The 24,710-nt window shown below is 45.9% G+C and overlaps 1 protein-coding gene across 1 annotated transcript in view; it reads left to right on the top strand.

Annotated features, from left to right (window-relative positions):
- Nucleotides 1-24,100, top strand: part of xkr6b (XK, Kell blood group complex subunit-related family, member 6b) — a 56,383-nt gene extending 32,283 nt beyond the window's left edge. The window contains exons 2-3 of the mRNA XM_023800024.2: nucleotides 17,673-17,869; nucleotides 21,525-24,100. Coding sequence (XP_023655792.2) covers nucleotides 17,673-17,869; nucleotides 21,525-22,486 — 1,159 coding nt within the window. The 3' untranslated portion in view covers nucleotides 22,487-24,100. The remainder of the gene's footprint in view (nucleotides 1-17,672; nucleotides 17,870-21,524) is intronic.
- Nucleotides 24,101-24,710: the final 610 nt, after the last annotated feature.

Below are 24,710 nucleotides of genomic sequence, written 5' to 3'. Positions count from 1 at the left end.
TCCTGTGTTACACAGCCCATTTGTCTTCACCAGGACCTGTTCACCATTTTACAAAAAGCAATGTCCCCCTCCGAAACAAGACTTTAATACGGAAAGTTGTCAGAGTTCAGCATTAAATTATGACCCAAAACAAAGCTTTTAAACTATGTAAAATGTAAGTTCACTAACCTAAACACTCGATGTTCCCAGTTTTGCTAATTTAGCAGGATTTCCCTCACAGCAGTATGACACGAATCTAGCTGTTACTACCTTGAACTGTTTCCCTGCTGCCTCCATGCTGTTAGTGTATCAGAGGGCCGTTACGGAACCGCGGTGCGTCTATCAGAGGGGCAGGGACCCCCTTTGGCCCCTGGGGGGCCAGCACGTGTCGGGGGGCAGGCCTTTAAGAAGCGGGGGCGCTGCCCCTCCCTCACACAGAGGTTGGCACGGCGACGACACTCAAAGCAGCGGCGGCCTCTGATAGATAGGCGGGCAGGAGATGGAAGATGTGAGCAGAATATTAAAAGAGCCCAGCAGTGCTCGCTGGATGGGGGGGGGGGGGCGGGGAGCAGGGGCACAGAGCCAGAAAATTGCATCGCGTGCTTGGTGATTAGTTTACCTCCCGGGTCTGACTCTCTCACTCCCCACACCCCTTTTCCGCTTCTCCGGTGCGTTCAGATGTTTCATTCTCATGGTTTGTATTCCCAAACCCAGGCGAAGCCGTGTTGTAGGAAGGCGATAGTGGTCGTTAGAGGCGTCTCTGTGCTCCGGATCTGACTCATGCTTCTGTGCTCTGTGGAGATGTTGGTCTGTGACTCGGCCTGTTTTGTAGCAGCTGTGCATCAGCAACATGCATCGTCCCGCTACACTTGAACCGGTGGCAGCTACTGTGAGCTGCTTTTCGTAGAGGATGGCCGCTTGTTCTTGGTGAATCTGGTCGGTCAGGCCTTTGCTAATGTCAGCCTCAGTCTACTACCTAGTTTGGTTTTAGCTGTGACGCGCCATGTTCTAGAAAGAAAGATTTGCGTCCTGATATATTCTCCATAGTCTGCTCACTTCTCATTTTCCCTCATCTCTCTCCCATCTCCCACCTATTCTGTCTATTGCCCCCTCCTGGCGCATATGTATATAGCATTGAACACAACAATATTTAATAACAGATACAGCCATGGAAAAAAATGAAGAAAACACTCTATATTTTTAAACAAATCTGCATTTTTAAATCCTGGTTAAATCGTGGTTTCAGGCTACGCTGAGCAGCTGGATGCTTCCAGGTTCAAAATTTCTAAGACAGCAATACACAAGAATAAGGTAAAGCAGGAGACACTGGGTACAACCAGGTAAAGGCTGGTATGTGAGAGATGACCGTTAACTTATCTGACAGTTTCTTATGAATCGTAGGATGACATCAAGTGACCTTCAACAGGAATGGGAAACATTAAGTGCAGGTGTGAGGTGCACTGATAGGACAGTCCATGTCAGGCTTCTAGAAGCAGGACTGAAGTCCCAAAAAGCAAGGAAGAAGCCCTTCATTAATGAGAAACACAGAAGAACCAGGCTGCAATTTGTAAAAAAAAATAAAAATAAATAAAAATATGCACACCCATAAACTGAGGAATGAGCAAAACAAAAACTGAGGCTGTGGTCTCGTAATTTTTTCCACGGCTATATAACTGCAAATGACTGAACATATAATTGATGTCAACAGTGCATTTTTAGTTACATAGCACAGCTTGGGAGGGGCTTGTGTGCTTAAAAGGATAATGTTGATTTTGGGTAACTAAGAACATTAATTTGCCGTAATAACATAGACAATGTCCAGCATCCGATGTGCATTAAATGTTAGTTACAGTTACTCTTGGAAATTAAACGAAATTGTTCCCAAACTTATTATTCCCATAATGACATTACTGGGTAATTTTACACCCTGAAAGCATCATACGTGCAAGGAGACAATGATGTTTTTATAACAGACAAGACGTTTTGATCCATTGTGTAGTGAATTCAAGGCTTGAGATTAAATAAAGAGGCATTTTCTCCTCACTAAACCCTCCACATCATCACTAGTTCATCAGCTTTTGTATCCAATCCATTGCATGTGGAGCAAGAATATGAGTTAGCATACGAGTTAAAAAAAACTAATTTGGGCTGATTGGAATTATGCAAATGATGAGTTAGTGCCTTTTATACGTCTCCGTCAGACTGAAGTGCCGCTGGCAACTCGGCACATTAGCAGGAAGACTGCTGATTGGCTGAGAGAGAAAGCGTGTGTGGGGTCACACCGTCTGTGTCTCATGGTGCGGAGCGTGGCACGACCCTCCGCTTTAATGTGAGGGGCGGAGACAAGCATCCGTCGCCTGGGAGGGCGGAGCCTATCTCAGGCAGCTCAGGGCACAATGCAGGGGTGCACCCTGTACGGGATACCAGTCCATCACGGGGCACAGTATACTCACCCTCCATGGGCAACTACCTGCATTTCTTTGGGCTGTTGGTAGAAACCGGAGAACCTGGAGGAAGCCTGTGGAAAATGAGAAGATGTGAAGTGAGAATGGGGGGATTGGAGCTCCTGACCAAATGTGCCACACAGAGTCGCTCTCCAGGAGGGAACAAAAATGTGAACTGTCTCCGGGTCTCCAAAGGCTGGGCTGGGAAACACTGATCTAAAGCACCATTCAACCCGAAGCAGGGTGAGCTAGTCCTTACAACAATTGGTGGTTAACGGCCTTGCTCAAGTACCCAAAGCTGACCTCAATCTGCCAGTTCTAGGATTTGAGCCGGCAACCGTCTAGTCACAAGTACAGTGTCCTAACCTGGTGAGCCACAACCTGCCTCCAGTGAAACATCTGGAACATCCATCTGACTCATATAGTCCTTCACTCTGAATTGCATGTAAACACAAAACAGTTCCATGAAACACAAATAACGACAGAGCATATCCTGTCATTTCTGCTGCAGATGTTTGGCATTTCTCACAGAAGAACCAATGTCTCCCCAGAGAAGAATGTGACTTAGCAGTCGCTAGTGGCAACAGATTGTCGTAATGTTTTTTTTTTTTTTTTTTTTTGGGGGGGGGGGATTTGGGTCCCTGTAACACCCCCACACAACATTTTATCTGTAACCATAAGACCATAAGTCCATCTGTAGTGTTTTACACAGTAATCCAGAACATCTATAAGGATTTGCAGGACAGTACCTAATGTTCATACAGTGATATAGTCATGGTTACTGAATTACAGATTAAATACGCCATGTCTTAGGTAACAGGTAGTATTTTTCTTCATTTATGGTATTTACGGGCAAGAAAAAAAAGCTAAGGAAAGTGAAACAATATGGGACGATATGTCCTGCAAAACAGAAGTGACTTTGATGTCCAGAGAGCAGTATTTGTTTGAGTGATTACAATTTTTTTTTTAAATAATCAGAGTAATTGCAATAACAGTGCTTCACGGTCCCTGCTGGAGAACGTTCTAGTCCATCAGTAAGCTTGATGAGGTGGGTTGCGCTCTTGTTCTGATAACGGATAACATGCTCCACCCAACCGACGTTTAACTCTCCCATCCGACTGGACAGATCACACTTCATTACGGAGAACATTTATCACAGCCTGCAGATGCAGTGATGTCCTACACGGCAGCAGCTCCGTGTGGGGGCTGGCCCACCAAGGTGCTCGCACTCTTTGTGGAGTAATTGATTGACTGGAGAGTTTGCGGGTACGTCCAGACATCCCGCTAGGCTGTGCCAATAACTGGAATCCGTGGTGCTTACATACGTCCTTGAGGAAGATACCGGAATGTGTTATTGATTAGCACACTCTATATATACATATTGTATAAACATAGCATCTATTATCTAACCGCTTGTCTTGCTTTGTATAAGGGGGGGGCCTGAACAGCAGAGACAGTACAGAGCACAAGGCTGGGGGGCACCCCAAAGAAGGAATGCCAGGTAGAGGAAGTACTAAAGGTATTTTGAAGAATTTTTAATCATTCAAATCAATTGATGCAATTATATCTTGGTGGCTTGACAGTATCAAACATTAATACAGTTAGTTTCTTTTATTGTCGGTGGCCATTGTTAGAAGAGTATGGAAATTCACAGTTAAAAATGCGTCTGTATAACATAGGACGTTGCATCCATTCAGTCTGCCATCGGTGCTCGTTCCAGACATGCTGAGCCTTGGAACAGACAGTCAGCGATAAAATAACACACCATAACAACTAGATGCAGTGCGTAATCCATCAGGTGCAGCTTCTAGCTGTGTGCTCCTCACACAGTGCTGTCATCCTTCTGTCAACCATTGTTTCATTGCCTGGAAATGAGAGAAGCTTGTTTAGGGAAATTATTGGATTATTTAAGCATCCAAACTCACAAACTAGATAAATCTGAAATAATCCACGGATGATCTGATGTTTTTTTTATTTTTTGGTTTGCAAGCTTTCCAGCTTTAAAGCACCTAGATCCTTGTCTCTGTGTCTTGGGACGCTTAGTGTCTGCTCATTGCATCCCGGTAAATGTTTTGAATATGGGTGGACAGTGTGACTTGGAAATCCTACAGAAACGCACCGTTCCATAAGCCCCACTGTATAAAGGCTGTAGGTACAGTAACATGAAGATGTGAGATATAGATCAGATACTGCAGAACAATTCTGGAATTCTTGCACAATCAAACGGCACTTCTGGAGTAGCGATTCCACCCTCATCTACACACTGTGGAAAACCCAGGTTGCATCAATGATCCGGCATTTGTCGAGTTATCTGACATCATGGGAACCCTTTCCTGAGACGCGTCTGACTTCGGAGTTCATTATCAGCCGGTCGGCGGAGCGAGATTCCGTCTTCTTGCTGCCTGACTCCTCGCTGATTTCACTTTTTCGCTTTGATGGCTGCTGAATATGTATGCAGGCCGGTGGAGCTGTGAGCGCTGGCAGCATTGTTACTCATGCGCGTTTTCAGCCGTCCTCCACCCTGGAAATCGGAAGTGATAATCAGGTGGTGACGTCTCACACCGGTATCGCTGTGGCTCTCTGCTGGAAAGCTCCGCCAGGAGCATCCGCTGCACGCCGGCGATTCCGGGATGGCGTCGGCACCGTTGGGTCAGGCCGGGCTTGCAGATTCTGCTGGGGCTCTCTGGTTATGAAGGGTGTGCCCTTATCTCCGCGTTTCATGTCGCAGTACATGTCCAGACTGAGCACCAGGCCGACCTGATGGTATATTTATGGCAGCATGGAATCACCAGTGTGGCCCCTGGGGATGTCCTTCAGGTTCTCCAGGTTCCTCCCCTAGTCTGTCAACCATGATGCATGATTGGCCTTTTTCTCTGTTGCCTGATATAGGCTCCAGGTCCACCACGATCCTGTGCTGAGTAAGCAGTCATGAAGGTGGATGGATGGGTTCTTTAGCGGTCACATTATGGTAGGACCTGAGATGGTACAAAGGAATCTTGTGGCACGGAGTTCTTCAGGTGAGACTCAGTGGAACCATAATCTCAGTGGGTTCTGTGTAGATTCATCCATTAGTTACGAGACAGAAGAACATAAGGCAGCTTATAAAAAGTAGTGCAGTACCTATGGATATAGTGCAATAATAATTCAATATATCATGCCATAGTGAAAGCTCTATCGTTATTTGAGTAAAATCATCTGACTTGTGACATTTAAAAATATTCATTAAATAATCAGTAGCATTTTTAAAGAAGCAAATAAGCTCATGTCTCAGTAGAGTCACATTCACGGTGTAAAAGCTGATTGTGTAGCACATCCCGCATTTCTCCAAATAAACTGCCAGGACGTAAAATACAAATCTTTGGATAAATCATTTATTGTAGCACAGAGCACACAAAACTGGCTTCAAGATGTCTTGTCACTGGTACTAAAATAAAATAAACTGGCAACATTAGGTGAATAACTGCCTTTCCCAAAGTTTCAAGCACTTCTTCTAGTGTTCGTCTTTTAAATAAGAGGCATGACTGGTCGTGCCTCATTTGCCTGCTCTCAAGCCCAGCTGTGCTGGCTGTGCTAGCAGTACATCACCGTGGATTCAGCCTGGCTCATCGTTTGCTTATCTATTGATGCCCCCCCCCCCCCCCTCACAAAATCACTAACTGTTTCCTTTGTTTTCTTAAATGAACATTTTGGAACATATTTATCTGCCACATTTGGCCAAAGCGATGTACAAGTGAAAATCAGACGTTTCCCCTGGAATATCTTGAGCTAAAGACCTCGCTCAAGGGCCTAATGTTGACGTCACTCTATCAGCCATGATGATTTGAACCAGCCACCTTCTGGGCAAAGGCTGCAAACCTACCATTCACTTTTGACAGTGGCAGTTTCAGTTCTGCCAGTTTTCAGAATCACACTCAAAGGCTAAACATTCATAAAAATCCATTTTTTTCAATGTCATTTTGGATCAAAGCATCTGCTAATTAAATATAAAAATGTTTTTTGGGGGATGGTGTATGGCTTAACCGGTTAGGGTGCTCTGCCTGTGATCATACAGGTTACTGGATTAAATCCCAGGGTCATCAAGGTGGAGCCCCTGAGCGAGGTCCTTATCCCCAATGCAGCAGGAACTGCCTGATCCTGCATGTCGCTATAAGCGTCTGCTCTGTAAATGAAAATGTAAAAATGATCCTGTGAAGTGAAATTTTAATTTGAATATGGATAGAAAAATAAGAACAATCCGAACTGGCCAACATTCTGTCCGCTCTCTCAGGCAGAAAAGGGGCATTGGGCTCATACATTCTGATATATTTTAATTGGTCTGCTGTCTTGAAAAATGTGTTGTGTGGGTGAAAGCTCAGATGGATACTGGGGCGATTCTAGAAAGTTCTAATGTGCCACATTACCCGTACTCAGTCATCACGCCTCCATGTTCATCATCAGCAGCCCATCCACAAAACCGTCCACTACCACGTCTGACTCATTGTGGCAGTAAAGCCAATGCTCATTGTTACTAGCTGGCTATCATTTAGCCAGTTCTCACCTTCCCCCGGCTGGATTGTTTTCCTGGATGTCATTGATCGATGTCTGACCATTACAATTCAGTGGCTATAGGGAGTAATGCAGAAATGTGCAACTTAACGTTTTAAATGGTTTGGTGCAGTTTTACAAGTTAAACAATAACTGCAAAATTGAGTCTTATATCACCCAGGATAATGGTGGTATTGACAATAAGTGCTGGATGCTTGCATGCATAATGAAAATATCACTCATTTTAACTTTCCTATGGTAATTATAAAGTCATTTTATACAAAAGTCCTCAGCAGTGTGGGAAGGAGATGAATTGATGACGTTGACTGGGTGTACTAAGAGTTAATCTTGACAGAGGAGAGATTCAAACTTTAGGCCTTCATTGTCAGACACTGTCCAAAATGGTGTTAGCCTGTGATATGAAGTACCACCATAGCATGATCGCTTTTACTTATAAACATTGATGATCTGTGGATCGTTGGAGACAGTGTCAGCCTTAGAGGCAGTTCAATCTTTGTGGCAATGTCAACCCCAGATGCAGTGTCAACCACAGATGTAGAGTCAGCCTCAGAGGCAGCATCAGTCTTAGAGGTAGTGTCAGCCTTAGAGGTAGTTTGAGCCTCAGTTGCAGCATCAACTTTAGAGGCAGCGTCAACTTCAGAGGTGGCATCAGCATTGTCAGGCGTTGTCAGCCTTCAAGGCAGCATCAGCCTTAGAGGTAGCAGAAGCCTTAGAGGCAGTGACAGCCCCAGGCGCGCAGTTAGCACCAGGGACGGATGGGATGGGTCCCCTTCAGATTCAGAGTGACCTCGATCCGTCCCCCCCACTTACAGGACAAAAAAACAGCATCTGCCGTCTTTGCATAAGGAAAAAATATCCTTGGTCCCCCCAAATTCAAAAATCATATCTGCGTCAGCCCCAAATGCAGCATCAGCTTGCGGTAGTACTTTGAAGCAGCATAAGGCTTAGTGGTAGCCCTGGCCATAGAGGAATATATATGATAATTTGATCATCTTCGAGGCAGTGGCAGCCTTAGAGGCTGCATCAGTTTGAGACAGATTATTCAATAATCTTAGAGACAGCGTCGACCTTAGAGGCAGTCAGCTTCACACCTGATAATTCAATAATCTTAGAGGCAGTGTCAGCCTTAGAGACAGCAATGTGACATCATAATTTGTTAATCTGGGAGTGGTGCAGTTCACCAAATCCCATTACACTGCAGTAAGAAATCTGTGAGACAGTCACAGTTCTGCCCTGACCAGAGAGGGAGCTCCATCGCCCCATCATCCTATGACTCGTGGTATGATTCATCCAAAGACCTGGCATAGCTTGCTTTGGCTCTCTCAGCTTTCCAGCCTTGGCTGCCAAGGGGTAAAAAGCAAGCAGCTTAATGAATATGGTGCCAACCTCCAGAGATGATTTGATCAGTACTACACATAGTGGCAGCAGTGGAATTTTGCCATGGAACCCTTGAGCAAGGAACTGAAACAGAACTGCTCACCGAACACTGAACACTTTCAGTGGGCAGAAAGTGTACCGGTAGTAGTTGTTTGGATAAAAGCATCAGCTAAGCAACTAAATTTAGGAGAACAAACGAGTGCTTTTCACAGCTTGAAGGACATATTAGTTATACAGACAAGCCTTTTGTTCTTCCGCATTGTGCCGCAACAGTGCTGGAAAATGTTTGAGCAAAGAATGATCCTATTTCAAGCATTCTGATTGTGATTGTAGTTGAGTAGTCTGATCTGATTAAACCTTTTTCATGCTCAGAGCTAAAAAAATCTAATAATCAAGTCGTGCTCATAGCTGTTTCCACATGGCCAGAAGGCATAGAAAAAGAAAACAATACAGACTAAAATAAGAAACCAGACAAACTGCTATAAAAGAACCAAGAAAACAAAAAGAAATTCATTCAGATGAGTAGGTTGCAGGCTAATCAGGCACCACAGGCTTGCTGACATCTTTTGTCCTCCGACCTCCTCTCTTTGTGCCCGCCACCATCTTAGCCACCCAGAAAATGCAAATTATGACAAACATTACTGGAAATACTGAGCCTGTTTTACTATTTAGGTTAATTCCTTGCTGGGTTGGGAGCTGACATGACAGATTGCAGGTCCACTGTGTGGAACCAGGTAGGATGCGTAATGGAGACGTAGCACAAGTGGTCGTAGAGCAAGATTTTAGAGTAAGATTGATAATAAGTAGTAGGTCTTTCATCAGTAAGGGTTTGGCTCTAAGACAGGTTCATCCTCTCAGAGGACTGTCTATGAAGAAGCGAGGCTATTTTCTCCTGTTTTTCTGTGGGTTTGCCAGAGCTTTGTGTCAGTGTCGGCGATGTGAAGGCAATTCCCTTGAAAAAGTGACAGCTATCCCACCGCAGGTACTCCAGCAAGGTTGCAAAAGTGGGCCGGAGTTGACCTTGGGTGTCGCGTTGGTGTTCGATGGAAATTGAATATCAGCCCGAAAGGCAGCTACAGCGTGTTTAAGCATGACTGGAGACGGGCTGATTAATTTGTAAGACGGTAGTACTGGCTGTGGTTTCAGCATAAGTGTTTCTTTTGGGGTGGCTGGGGGGTTGGGGTGCTTTTGATCTCAATGTCGATGTTGGCGAAGGGCCTGCAGCCTTTGTGCGGGGTGAGTCTGAAAGAGAGGGCTTATCCTGAGCTGCCAAGCAGCACCGGAAGGCCCCGAGTAGATGCCTTGAAGAATGCCTGTGCTGAAATCAATAGTGTCACTTTTAATTTCAGCCTAACTCCTTTCCTCACTTCCCACTCCCACCTGCTCTCACTGCACAGCACTTTGGTGGTGGCCTGCCTATTAATCCCTGTCACGCTCTAACCTGTCACGTCTTCTCCTCTCTCCCCGTTTCTTCTTCTTCAAGCAGAGCCAAGGATGTGGATCGAGTACGAGGAGCGATGACTACCTCGTGATTAGCGTGCGACAGAAGGAACGGGCTGGGGATCCATTAGGTTCTGTTTTAGGGTTGACATGGATGCCTTGGTGTCTGTTAGATGCTACGAAGAACCTGTGAGTTTCCTTGGAAACAGTTTTGTTTTTCTGTGGAACGCTGTGTACATTTGGTTTGGGTGGCACAAGTATGAGAATTCGATCAGCTACTCCCATCTCGCAGGTCTTCTGCACTGTGAGCATCGCGGTGTCTTCTCTGAACGTGCCGTTACATTACTGGCCAGGTCTCCATCAGCCTTTTTGAATAACCCTGGAAGATCTCAGTATTTTTGGCAGTAACACAGAGGCATACACATGTACACTATCTCGCTATTACCCAAGTTCTTCACCTCTAGTCACAAGACCACTTCTTCATAGCGTCTCCCCCGAGACCCAACCTGCACTTCAGCTCACCCAGCTCTGTGAGATATGCCCCTTAAAAATGAGAGGGTAGCCTAAAATGCACACAGACTGTGAGTTTTAAAGAAACAGACTCCATAAAAATTACTTTTATTTCCAAGACTTGTGTCTTTGATTCAAGGGCAAAAACTGACATCACCAAAGGAAGGGTGTAGATGGGCACTTAGCGGCTGGGTAGTTTGGCATTGGTAATGTTCTACAGCTCTCTGGTAAACGTCACTGAATGTCACACTTTACAAGTGTGCTTTGAGCACTCCCCAAGGGATGTCAAGCCCCACCTTCCCAATGTTCCGATTCCCAGTTCCTGCTTACCTTGAACCATCCATTCTTTCCTCTCACACATCCCCTGGGACTGGACATCGGAAGCGAGGGACAGAGAGTGGGAAGACATATGGTTTTTTTACTGCTAAAATCTGGCTATAATGACAAGCAAGCCTGACACTGGCCTTGGACTCTGGCTGAAGATACCAGGGCTGTGGGCTGTCTAGGTCACGCCGCTGGTCCTTGGAGTTCACGATTTGTCTGTTTGAGCAGTGAGTCTGTCACGTCGAGCAGCTTGAGCAAGCTGCCGCTCTGGCTCGTTATTTCCAGCTTGTCTGCACTTCCTGGGTCCAGTGTGTTAGTGTCTCGCTAACTGTACATGTATATACAATTTGTTTATGTGATATATACAGATGATCTCAGTTTGCATCAAAATCATGCAAACTGAGTGGTGTACCAGTTGTGACCTGTCCGGGAATATCCACAGAATTGCTATCAAGGAACAATGCTCCAGCTGAAGTTTTCGTCATTCTCAGACAAAGATTCTGGAAAGTTCTGAAGGACTTTAAATGCATTTAAGTGACTTGGCGAGAGACTCTAGCCTGACTTCCGAGCGCATGAGTGGACATCAATTGTGATAAATCAAGTTCCAACCCATTTCGTTTAAAAAAAATAAAAATCCCCCTAGCGAGATCTGTGCTGTTCTCCCATCTCCCGCTGTTAGCTAATTCACCCGTGGAGGGGAGATGGAACCATGGTACTGTTGCGCAGGTACATCTTTTATGGAATTACTCTTAGCGTTAGTGAAGTGGGCTGCAGCCACCAACCCCACGCTGTCAGTCTTTAGCAGCGACATTAGCAACAAGCTCTCTAGCATTTGGGTTCATTGGTCTGCCTGTCAGGAGAGTGTGACAGCAAATGAAAGTTCATAATAGAAATGTTTAGGACTCAGGGGTCTCCAACTCCGGTCCTGGAGAGCTACTCTCCAGTAGGTTTTCTATCCTACCTGGCTTCTGATGTGCCAAACCTGTTCCTGGTATTTACCTGAGAACAGCTGTGGTTCATCAGAAGTTGGAGACTCCTGGTTTAGGTCAATATATTCATATAATAATATGTAATATGTCTTTGGGTGTATTTTTACCTTCCTCAGCATGAGAATTAAAATACTGTAATGCACTATTTTACCAATTCCAATATCATGCAATGAATATACAAATTAATTTTGCGGTAATGTTTTCAAAGCAATAAATTTAGGAAAGAAATGTATAAATCGTTAGGAACAAAAACAGGAAAAAAAAAAGAAAAATAGAAACTATTTCAAGATCATGTCTAAATTGCTGATTCTGTCAAATGATTGACTTTATATCAGAGTCATAAATTACTACTATAAATTACTGAGGTTAGCTGAGCTGAATCTGTTCAGCCTCAAGCAAAGGAGACTAAGGGGGGACATGATCCAGGTATATAAGATTCTAACAGGTCTGGATGCTGTTCAGCCAAATGGCTATTTCTATATTAGTATAAATACTAGAACTTGTGGCCATAAGTGGAAATTAGCAGGAGAACATTTTAAAATGAATTTGAGAAAGCTGGAATAGTATAAGATAGTCTTCCTACTAGTGTAGCGCAAGCTAAAACCTTGGGTTCCTTTAAATCAGAGCTAGATAAGATTTTAACAACTCTGAGCTATTAGTTAAGTTCTCCCCAAATGAGCTTGATGGGCCGAATGGCCTCCTCTCGTTTGTAAATTTCTTATGTTCTTATGTACTATATGCTGCAACAAATATAGCAAAGACCCCTCCCCCCAAAAAAAATATATTGCACACATAACCTAATTAGTTATTTCCTGAGGTCTGCTGAAATTACCACTATGTACAGTGAACTTTGGCTAATGAACGCATGGTGGTACACGCAGACATATTTACTTCCAGAATGTTTTTACTATCCCTTTTGTTTGATGAAAGTCTCATTGTAGCAGGGGAATAATCCGTGGTTGACGATTCTCAGTTTATCTGCTAACATATATGCTAGTCTGGCCCAGTTTTGTGTCTGTTAGTGTACCTACTTGTTGACTTGTTCGCAGTCAGCATGTCATGGGATTGTTTTAACTCAAGATGCCGCAGCTGTGGCCGGGCCTTCATCCTCGGATAGCGCGTGGCGTCTCACAGGTGAACGCCAGGATAGCAGGTTGTCACAGATGTGCTACATGCTCACTACGCCTCTCCTGGTGCCACAGTCAGCATCTGCGGAGTGCCTCCTCGAAGAGTAGAAGACACCGATGAAATTCATTGTGCAAGGGTATCTGTCAAAGAGACATCATTTCATGTTCATTTCTTTTGTGGATACAGTCTTGTGGGAATCTGACTAGCAATGATATCTGCTCTTTGTTGACTCTAGTGATCCAGGAAGGGTGACTAAGATGTCACAGCCTGCTGGTGTTTCAGCGAGAGCGAGCTTCAAGTGACACTGAGTGCTAAAGTTCAGGAGAGTGCTGATGCCAACTTGTCAAATTACTGTCCCAGGGTTGTGTGCAATGAATTCTGACAGAAAGTCTTGGTAAATCAGTTCCCTAAGCTCAGGTTATTCCAGGTTACATACTGAAGCAGATCAGCGCTGGTATCATTGTTCTAAAAGGAAGCATTTTGTGTTGATAGTCTTTTGCTGTTATTGCCTGCTGTATCATTATGTTATCCTTGTTTTGATGTAATTGCCTGCTTAGATTGTAACCGTTACAATTTGTAAGGACCCCAAAGGCAGTTATCACCTCAGTTAGCAAAGTCTGGACCACTCAAAACTGCAGGGAGATAAAATTATACTGCGTTGTTCAAGTGTGTTTTGTTAAATCCACTGTGAACCAGTCAGCTGATGAAGAAAGGTCAAGCCAGTTAAGCTAAGTGGAAGATTCTAAGTAACTTCAAAGAGAATACTGACGGAGGACATAAGTAGTGGTTTTTGCTAGAAAGTTCTGGCTGAATTTTACCTTAATTACTTCCGATTTTCTTACCTAAACATAGTACGCTAACAATAAAATGTGTGTTCAGTGAGGGTGTGGCCATCCAGCTAGGTCAGGTGGGAGAGTCTGTTGATCTGCTTTACTCATCTCCATTCGTTCCACCTAGCCATCAACTGAATATAATATTGAGTCTTTTTATATTGACCTCAATAACCCAGAACTCCAGTGTGGGCACCAGGTTCGAAACAGTCCATGTTTGGGCCTGAAAAAACCCCAAGTATCTGTTTATTTCGATTTTTTCAGTCTCCTGGATTTTGTTTTTTATGTGTGACTCATAGTGGCTCCATATCGACCCAAAATCAACCCTAGTTGCCAAGTGCCGTTGTCGCACAGTTCTACCTACCGGTCCGACCTGAGACGCTCTTGCTGAGTGGCTATGGAGCAGTCAGGCTGAGTCAGGACAGAGATGTCGATGGGGGAAAGGTGGAGCGCTTCATAGTAGGTAACTAAATACATGAGTGGAGGCCAGTGCGTGCTGTTCTGAATGAGGTGCTGCTGAACAGATGGCGCTGTCAGCGATGCCAGACGAACAGAACACGAGTACTAGTAGCATGGGTGGGTGTATAAAAAACAGAACAAGCAGTTACTGTATGTGATTGGTCTGGCTTTATGAAGAAGCCAAGATGCACAGGAAGAGGTTAAAGACAAGGGGCACTGAGGAGTGATGCGGGGAAAAGGCATTGTGTGTAGCACCTGTGGAGGGCTTTGAAGTGGGACAAAAAAGGCTGTCAATCCTTCACTGAGCCTGATTGTACTGCAGCAGAAAAAATCTGGGGAGATTTATTATGCTCAAGTGTCTACATCACATGGTACAGTGTGTATATAAGACAGGGAATCCACCCTCTGCCAAATCCTTTGGGCTGTCGTCATTTGAACGTGCCCTGAATATAGCTGAAGTGGTTAGTCGTCATTACTTGAATGAATTTTAGAGAACAGCACCCCCTAGTGGCACATTGTTAATATCATCAACAGTAAAATGATCTCTGTTCTCTTCTCTGTGACTTCATGGTCATAGCCTGCTGACATGATCACCTAAATCACCTGAGGCCTGATTGCCCTGCTCCTTTGACACCAGTGGCAGAAAAGGGAAATGCGGGGCATTGTGTGTCCATGGCAGTGTGAGACAAGGCTCAGGAACACAGATTGCAAGTTAGGTATGAGACGTGAAACGTGGGGAGGACATTGTGTACTACTGACCAGGAGCTGTGGATGATGTGGTGGGGAGGACATTGTGTACTCCTGCCCAGGAGCTGTGGATGATGTGGTGGAGAGGACATTGTGTACTCCTGACCAGGAGCTGTGGATGATGTGGTGGGGAGGACATTGTGTACTCCTGCCCAGGAGCTGTGGATGATGTGGTGGGGAGGATATTGTGTACTCCTGCCCAGGAGCTGTGGATGATGTGGTGGGGAGGACATTGTGTACTCCTGCCCAGGAGCTGTGGATGATGTGGTGGGGAGGACATTGTGTACTCATGCCCAGGAGCTGTGGATGATGTGGTGGGGAGGACATTGTGTACTCCTGCCCAGGAGCTGTGGATGATGTGGTGGGGAGGACATTGTGTACTCCTGCCCAGGAGCTGTGGATGATGTGGTGGGGAGGACATTGTGTACTCCTGCCCAGGAGCTGTGGATGATGTGGTGGGGAGGATATTGTGTACTCCTGCCCAGGAGCTGTGGATGATGTGGTGGGGAGGACATTGTGTACTCCTGCCCAGGAGCTGTGGATGATGTGGTGGGGAGGACATTGTGTACTCATGCCCAGGAGCTGTGGATGATGTGGTGGGGAGGACATTGTGTACTCCTGCCCAGGAGCTGTGGATGATGTGGTGGGGAGGACATTGTGTACTCCTGCCCAGGAGCTGTGGATGATGTGGTGGGGAGGACATTGTGTACTCATGCCCAGGAGCTGTGGATGATGTGGTGGGGAGGACATTGTGTACTCCTGCCCAGGAGCTGTGGATGATGTGGTGGGGAGGACATTGTGTACTCCTGCCCAGGAGCTGTGGATGATGTGGTGGGGAGGACATTGTGTACTCCTGCCCAGGAGCTGTGGATGATGTGGTGGGGAGGACATTGTGTACTCCTGCCCAGGAGCTGTGGATGATGTGGTGGGGAGGACATTGTGTACTCCTGACCAGGAGCTGTGGATGATGTGGTGGGGAGGACATTGTGTACTCCTGACCAGGAGCTGTGGATGATGTGGTGGGGAGGACATTGTGTACTCATGCCCAGGAGCTGTGGATGATGTGGTGGGGAGGACATTGTGTACTCCTGCCCAGGAGCTGTGGATGATGTGGTGGGGAGGACATTGTGTACTCCTGCCCAGGAGCTGTGGATGATGTGGTGGGGAGGACATTGTGTACTCCTGACCAGGAGCTGTGGATGATGTGGTGGGGAGGACATTGTGTACTCCTGCCCAGGAGCTGTGGATGATGTGGTGGGGAGGACATTGTGTACTCCTGACCAGGAGCTGTGGATGATGTGGTGGGGAGGACATTGTGTACTCATGCCCAGGAGCTGTCGATGATGTGGTGGGGAGGACATTGTGTACTCCTGCCCAGGAGCTGTGGATGATGTGGTGGGGAGGACATTGTGTACTCCTGCCCAGGAGCTGTGGATGATGTGGTGGGGAGGACATTGTGTACTCCTGACCAGGAGCTGTGGATGATGTGGTGGGGAGGACATTGTGCACTCCTGCCCAGGAGCTGTGGATGATGTGGTGGGGAGGACATTGTGTACTCCTGCCCGGAGCTGTCGATGATGTAGTGTGAACAACTTATTTCTCACTGCCGCGTTGTGGTTTAACATGGTTACTGATCTTTTTGATCTTAAAAATACATGGCCAGTGTTAATTAAGTCAAATGTCTTTTACGGTTCAGTTTGATGTATCCAAACAGACCAGGTTTATTGCATAGAAAAGCGATGCTGGATCTCAAACAGTAGGTGAAATGAATTTTATACTTACATGAAATGTAAAGGCTGCAAGGAAAAGAAGATAACATTAAAGGTCTGGTGTGGGAAGAGTAACTTAATATATGCAGGAGATGGTAGCCTTTGTTAGTCTCTTCTTATTATTATGTGCTGGACTGATTCTAATTATGGAATTATATACAGTGAAATTCGGGCCTTGAGGCTACAGTTGTCTGTCCGCAGCCCTGTCTTGAGGTAGCTTTTCTGGGCCGCCACTAAAGGGGCTACCACCCTCACTCATCCATGGTGAGGTCAGAAAGGGCTATCAGAGGGCACCATGTCTCTCCATCTCAGTAGAAAAAGATTGTTTTCATCTTGTTGTTTCTTTTTTCTACCTGTTCATTTGATCACACCACCATCTGGTGGGTTCAAGGAGCTAATATCATAGGAAATAAATTATTTAAACGCATCAGATATGAGGTACATGGGTAGGGGGGAACCTTTTGATCTGAGCGCAGAGAGATGATCTTGGGGTTTTGTAGCTGCTGGCCCTGTAGGTGCACCTTGCCGTGGCCTGGTGTCACATGGACGGGGAGTTTCACTTGCTCCGCCAGAGTGGAGACACAGCGAGTAGCTGCTCGTCAGCACGTCCAGAACAGAGTGTCACGTCAGGGTTTCAGAACTCTGACCCGGATGAGTAAATAAGGTGATATGGGCGCCGTGTACTGGGTCATGGCAGATGGTCAGGAGGTGAAGCACAGGAGAAGGACCTCCGGCTAACCGAACCTGGATGAACAACGGTCTTTGGCATCGGCTCACGTGGCACCTGGTATCTCAATGAGCAGGTTCACACCGGAGTAACAGAGCACTTAATCTTTTTTTATTAATGTAATCCTAATTTGTTAAACCATTTCCTGGCACCCTGCCCCCCAGCCCTAAACTGCCTCGGTTTAGCTCCTGGTAGCCCCCCCCCCCATGCTGATTAACAGCTGAAAAAGGATGGATGGATTGTTTTTTTTTTATATAGGAAATGCAAAATTTACTGCGGCACAGTTCAAAATCAGCGTGTGGTAATGACAGCGACACAGCACTGAGGGTGACCCATGACACTGACCCACTCCTCCACCACCACCTCATCCTCTTCCTCACCTTCCCCCCCCCCTGATCTTGCAGATACATCCGGACCATGTACTTGGGCATCCAGAGCCGGCGGCAGAAGGAACACCAGCGCCGCTTCTACTGGGCCATGATGTACGAGTACGCGGACGTGAGCATGCTGCGTCTTCTGGAGACCTTCCTGGAGAGCGCCCCCCAACTGGTGCTACAGCTCTGCATCATGATCCAGAAGAACCGGGCAGAGACGCTGCAATGTAAGGCCCGTTGCGGGAGGATGTCTCACGTTGCCCTCAGACATAATGTGTTGAGCACATGGTAAATACCAGCGCTTCCTTCTTTACGTGCCGATATTGCTTGATTCACAGGAACAGATAATAAAACAAAAGAGAAAAATTAGGAAAGTTTTATGAGAAAGCGTCTCTGTATTAGAAGGAAAGCTATTAGCATTAATAATGGCCCCAGATAACCAGCATCCATTACCTCAGCCACTTGGCCAATAAAAATGCAGTTTGGGTTGGGGGTCATAGGAGGTCCATGGTCAAGTATGATATTTAGATTTGTGATGTCACTTCATGAATTTTACCAGTATTTTGTAAGCTGCAGCCATGTTCTTTTTTAACCCCTGTCGTGTCCGGCAGTTTAGGAAGCAGGATGTTAGTCTGGGTGCTTTACTGTGCCAACACTTTTATTGTGCCAACTGGAGCTACGGATTAAGCTCCTCTTGTTACTTGAGGTATACTCTTTATTCACCATTTTACATTATTGCGCTATTAAGCTGGAGCCGACAGGGAAAGTTAACCGAAATAGGAGAGATAAAGAGAGGAAGAGAGGAGGGAGAGAAAGAAGAGAGGGGGAAAAGAGAGAAAGAAAAGAGAGAAGAGAAAAAAAAGAAAAGGGGGGGTTAGGGTTAGAAACAGGGAAAGAAAAATAATACATGACAACTTAAGAAAAAGTAGAGCGAAAGGAAAGAGTAACAAAAGGACAGCTTCTGCATCTTAGTGCTGGACATTGTATCATCACACCAGCTGCTGTATCTGAAAAACAAGATCCAGGTGCACAAACAAAAAGTATACAGAGAAAGAAACCAGTGGTACCATTATGACTGAGAATAAGCTTGTGCCAGTATCTGCTTCTGGAATTAAATACATTAATACCAAAGAAAAAATATATAAGCAGCCATGTTCTTTACATTAAAGCATACATTGAAAAATTTCATACATACTGCATATACTGTATAGCTCTGGGAAAAATAAAGGGACCACTCTATGTTTTTAAACAAATCAGCGTTGTTTTTAATCTTGGTTTAATCGTGGCTCTGCCGGCAGAAGAGGCTACACTGCAAGGCAGGTTGCTTCCAAGCACAAAGCTTCTAAGACAGCAGTACACAAGAATAAGGTGAAGCAGGAGACACCGGGAACGACCAGAAACCAGCCAGGTAGAGGGCAGAAGCGACATTCTAATGCCAGAGATTACTGACAACTTTTCCGACAGTGCCTCATGAATCGGAGGATTCATGTGCCGTATGTGCCAATCACATACGGAGTGACCTTCAGAAGGAATGGGAAACATTAAGTGCAGGTGTGAAGTGCACTGCTAGGACAGTTCATATCAGGCTCCAAGAAGCAGGATTGAAGTCCAATGAAACAAGGAAGAAGCCCTTCATTAATGAGAAACAGAAGAATCAGACTGCAGTTTGCAAAATGTATATTTTACACAGATGTATAACCATAAATAAAAAAATGAGTGGATCTGAAAGTTTTGCTATGGTCTCTTAATTTTTCCAGAGCTGTATAGCACCGATCACAGTCATACAGATGCTCAGATGAAAAGCATCTTACTGTATTTTACAATAAACGCAGCTGAATTTTTCACTTGAGCAGTCCAGGTTGAGTATTCTGCTCTAGCAGGGATCTGCTGACACCTGTACGACGTGTACACAGTAGGGAGTAGCCTGAGCACACTTACAGCCTGCAAGAGGCAGCTAGCCTGAGCACACTTACAGCCTGCAAGAGGCAGCTAGCCTGAGCACACTTACAGCCTGCAAGAGGCAGCTAGCCTGAGCACACTTACAGCCTGCAAGAGGCAGCTAGCCTGAGCACACTTACAGCCTGCAAGAGGCAGCTAGCCTGAGCACACTTACAGCCTGCAAGAGGCAGCTAGCCTGAGCACACTTACAGCCTGCAAGAGGCAGCTAGCCTGAGCACACTTACAGCCTGCAAGAGGCAGCTAGCCTGAGCACACTTACAGCCTGCAAGAGGCAGCTAGCCTGAGCACACTTACAGCCTGCAAGAGGCAGCTAGCCTGAGCACACTTACAGCCTGCAAGAGGCAGCTAACCTGAGCACACTTACAGCCTGCAAGAGGCAGCTAGCCTGAGCACACTTACAGCCTGGAAGAGGCAGCTAGCCTGAGCACACTTACAGCCTGCAAGAGGCAGCTAGCCTGAGCACACTTACAGCCTGGAAGAGGCAGCTAGCCTGAGCACACTTACAGCCTGCAAGAGGCAGCTAGCCTGAGCACACTTACAGCCTGCAAGAGGCAGCTAGCCTGAGCACACTTACAGCCTGCAAGAGGCAGCTAGCCTGAGCACACTTACAGCCTGGAAGAGGCAGCTAGCCTGAGCACACTTACAGCCTGCAAGAGGCAGCTAGCCTGAGCACACTTACAGCCTGCAAGAGGCAGCTAGCCTGAGCACACTTACAGCCTGCAAGAGGCAGCTAGCCTGAGCACACTTACAGCCTGCAAGAGGCAGCTAGCCTGAGCACACTTACAGCCTGCAAGAGGCAGCTAGCCTGAGCACACTTACAGCCTGGAAGAGGCAGCTAGCCTGAGCACACTTACAGCCTGCAAGAGGCAGCTAGCCTGAGCACACTTACAGCCTGCAAGAGGCAGCTAGCCTGAGCACACTTACTGCCTGCAAGAGGCAGCTAGCCTGAGCACACTTACAGCCTGCAAGAGGCAGCTAGCCTGAGCACACTTACAGCCTGGAAGAGGCAGCTAGCCTGAGCACACTTACAGCCTGGAAGAGGCAGCTAGCCTGAGCACACTTACAGCCTGGAAGAGGCAGCTAGCCTGAGCACACTTACAGCCTGGAAGAGGCAGCTCTGAGTGGAGATACAGGGAAATCAGCTACTCAATACGAACACGAGACTGAACCCCAGACATTCATCAGGAGCTTCATTGTAGCCCTGCCTTTATTTTATAGTATCCTAAATTAACTTTTAACGTTTATCCAATGGTGTCATCAGGAGTGTAAACGAGGCGCAGGGTATTACATCACAATGAGCTCACTTAGGAAACGAGAATTAAACTGTCTTGAAGAGAATGGGTGAAGAGAGGCAGATTAAGATATATCACATTAATGGCTTTTTGGTTAATTTGTCCTTAAATTATGCTGCATACGTGAATCGTTCAAAGCTTATACAACTGCATCAAAGCGGTCATTTTCTTACTTCCTTCGAACCAAGAAGTGAAACATACTGCATGCTGTAAGTACTGAATACTGAATACTCCAGGTGTCAGAAGAGTAAACAATACTCAAGGTTTCTGCCTCTGTTGTGTCCTCCTTGTTTTCAGGCAGGCTATCCAAAGAGCCCATGAAATAAACATATTTGGTAGTTTAAGAAAAGGAGTCTTCGGTGGAAATATTTGTAATCGAACTTAGTAGCAGTTCTGAATTAAGTAGCAGTTCAGCATAATCTGAAACCTCAGAACAACTGCTCAGTGTTTGTTATCTAATACTGTAGCTCTTCAGCAAAATGTCGTTATTTGTCTATTTTATTGAATTTGTACTCTGTATGTTTAGTTTACTAGTAGGCATTACCACAGAACGTGCAGGTGTGACAGCAATAAGCACTTTGGTGCTCTCTCCTCCTTTTCCTCCTTTCTCTGGCACTTTCGGCTGCTACAGGTGTCTCCTCAGTGGCCTCGCTGCTCTCCTTGGCCTGGGTGCTGGCCTCCTACCACAAGCTCCTGCGGGACTCGCGGGACGACACGAAAAGCATGAGCTACCGGGGGGCCCTGGTGCACATCTTCTGGCGACTCTTCACCATCTCCTCGCGGGTGCTCTCCTTCGCTCTCTTCGCCTCCATCTTCCACATCTACTTCGGCATCTTCGTCGTCGTGCACTGGTGCGCCATGGCCTTCTGGGTCATCCATGGGGGCACCGACTTCTGCATGTCTAAGTGGGAGGAGGTGCTCTTCAACATGGTGGTGGGAATCGTCTACATCTTTTGCTGGTTCAACGTCAAGGAGGGCAGGACCCGATATCGCATGGTGGCCTACTACTTTGTGGTGCTGGCTGAAAACACCGTCTTGACCTTACTGTGGTACATCTACAGGGACCCCTCCACCACCGATTCCTACGCCGTATCGGCCCTGTGCGGGGTCTTCCTGAGCTTCGTCTCAGGTGTGCTCTTCATGTTCTTCTACTACGGGGTCCTGCATCCCATGGGTCCCAGGGTCCGGTTGCTAGCTAGCTCCTGCTGTGCCGAGCTCCTGTGGGGTCTTCCCTTGCCCCCAGAAGCTGAGCCCATGGCCCCCACCCCGGGCCCCCGTGGATCCCAGGCGACCCCAACCACGGGGGATTACACTGAGCAGGAGGAGCTATCTGCTGATACGTGCCTGCCCGTGTTCCAGGTGAGGTCCACCGCACCCACGACACCCTCAGGCCGTCCTTCCCATCCCGAAGGGCCCCTCATCAAGATCGACATGCCAAGGAAGCGTTACCCCGCGTGGGACGCCCACTTCGTGGACCGGCGTCTGAGGAGAACTATCAACATCCTGCAGTACATCACGCCCACAGCCGTGGGCATCCGCTACAGGGATGGGCCCCTTCTCTACGAGCTCCTCCAGTACGAGTCCTCTCTGTGACCCGGCCCCGCCCCCGGCCCCGCCTACACTCCTCCTCCTCTCTCTCCTTCTCTTTACCTCCCCATGTCTATTCACCATGCGTCAGCTTTTCATTCCTTCATTTGCATTACATCCCAAAAGATGAAACAGGAGCTACTTTTCAGGTGTTTTAAATCAGGCCGCTGCACACCTGACCAGTATTACGGGATTATCAAATTAAGAAATGTATTTACACACACAAAAAAAAGAATTCTGATAAACATTGTGTCAAAAATCTGCAAATTGTAGTAGATCTGATTTTACCTTGTTCCTGTAAGTTTTTTATGTCTAGGAGGGAAAAAATCCCTTTTTTAATTGTTTAATATTGTGTTCAGTGTGTGTAACGGTCAGACTCCCTTGGGGCTGGAGCCTGCAGCCAAACTGAAAACTCTGAATCGTTCGTTCATGCTACCAGAGCTCCTGATAAAGGGAATGATGGAGGAAAAAACAGGTGTCCTTCTCAACGCCCCCTTTCATTCACACCTCGCGCTCTGTTTCTGCTTTTCTTTTCTTTTTTTTTACGTAAGGAAGAAACGGCAAATGTAATCAAAGATAGGATCAAAGAGTTTTTTTATGGGCAAAAATTTTCTGTTAACAGCAGATAGGCTTCCAGCGAATCCCTGCTGTCTTTTTCTAAAGAGGGCAGGAGAGGAAGACAGAGAGAGAGAAAAGCAGAGAGAGAGAGGTGGCATTATCCTCTGAAGCCTTAATTTAAAGATATACACTTGATCCCGCTCGTTTTGTGCTTTTTAGCAGTGCGATCAGGTGACCCCGGTTTCCCGTCTCGGTTTCACGCAAACGCCGCCGCTCCCAGGTGCAGATTTGCTGAAGATCACTCAGCTGGTGCTAACAACATCTCAGTGCTGCGTTGCGTGAGTTGATATGTGTCTCCTGGAAGTGAAGAAATCGGGATAAGGGATTTACATAGCGCACAGCTAATTATAGCGCAATTCCTTCTGTTTTCTTAGTATTGTTACATAAAGCTCTTTTTTTCAGGGATAAAATTAACATGATACTGCAAAGTGCGATGCATTATTTTAGTTTCATAGCAGCGAAAGTATATGCACAAAACATCTCCACCGGTGAAGTTATTTCTCAAAGGTTTACGCGTGTAAATGCGCAGCAGCCCAAAGCACAACGTGTAACTTGAGGGTTGAGGAAAACCCAAAGAGTTCAGACTGACAGCTTTTCGGGAAGCACAGAGAGGTGGGACATTTCCGATTGCAGTTCAGTGTTTGTCATTCCCCAACACTGATGAGTCTAATTACTCTTCCCTTTCCCAGTTAGTACTATTTTGATCCCTTCCATTTCCATTCCCTGATAAACCTGATCTTCCTGACTGTGATTCGTCAGGGTTTAGTTCAGAATGCCTGTATTTGTCCAAGAAGTACCCCTTAATACCAAATGTCATTTTTAGGGCACATTGCTATAATTCAAAAGTGATAAAATTGACAAAATCTATACAGTTAATGCTCTTTCCATGGAATGGAGAAAAAGCCCAGTAAAATCTTAGGGTAAATGCATCATTTTAAATGACACTGTCTAGCATCTAACTGGCTGTTAAGTTAACAGGGGTGGCGATATTACCGCTGCTAATATTACTGACGAAATCCCCATAGGGATCAGGAGGATACGTACCAGGCCTACAAATAAAATATCAAATTATATTTAAAAATAAATAAAGTTTGAAGGACTGTAGAATCTGACATATGGCTGTGTATATATGCATATGTTTTTGTTATATTTAAGTTTAAAAAAGTTTAAAAAGAGGTTTAAAGAGAGCACAATATCTAAACTAAAGGCACAATTTTGGCATTTTTTTCTGGAATAAACAGATCTATAACTTCCACAGAAATATTTTAAAATAGGAAGATAGATGCACAAAATAATTAATGAAAAATACATTATTTGAAACAGCTCGTCCCGGGCTATTCTCTGCCTTGTGACACTATAGGACGAGTGGTTTAAAAGAAGAATGAATGAGTGAATGTTGTTTGAAGGTCACTTGTTCAGTATACTCCATCATTCCCCTCCCAAAAAAAACCATTTTTGATGTATTTGTACTTCCTCATTTTCCACCCTTCAGCACCTCTTCCTATCCTCCGCCTTCCTCTGGTAATGGTTCTTTAAAAAAAAAAAAAAGAAAAACTTTAAAAAAGCTCAATGAAATTCAAGTAATAAATGTATGGGGTGCAAAATGCATGTC

The sequence above is a fragment of the Paramormyrops kingsleyae genome, chromosome 19, assembly GCF_048594095.1.
Source record: "Paramormyrops kingsleyae isolate MSU_618 chromosome 19, PKINGS_0.4, whole genome shotgun sequence".
Classification (NCBI taxonomy): domain Eukaryota; kingdom Metazoa; phylum Chordata; class Actinopteri; order Osteoglossiformes; family Mormyridae; genus Paramormyrops; species Paramormyrops kingsleyae.
This window is presented reverse-complemented; position numbering and strand designations above follow the sequence as displayed.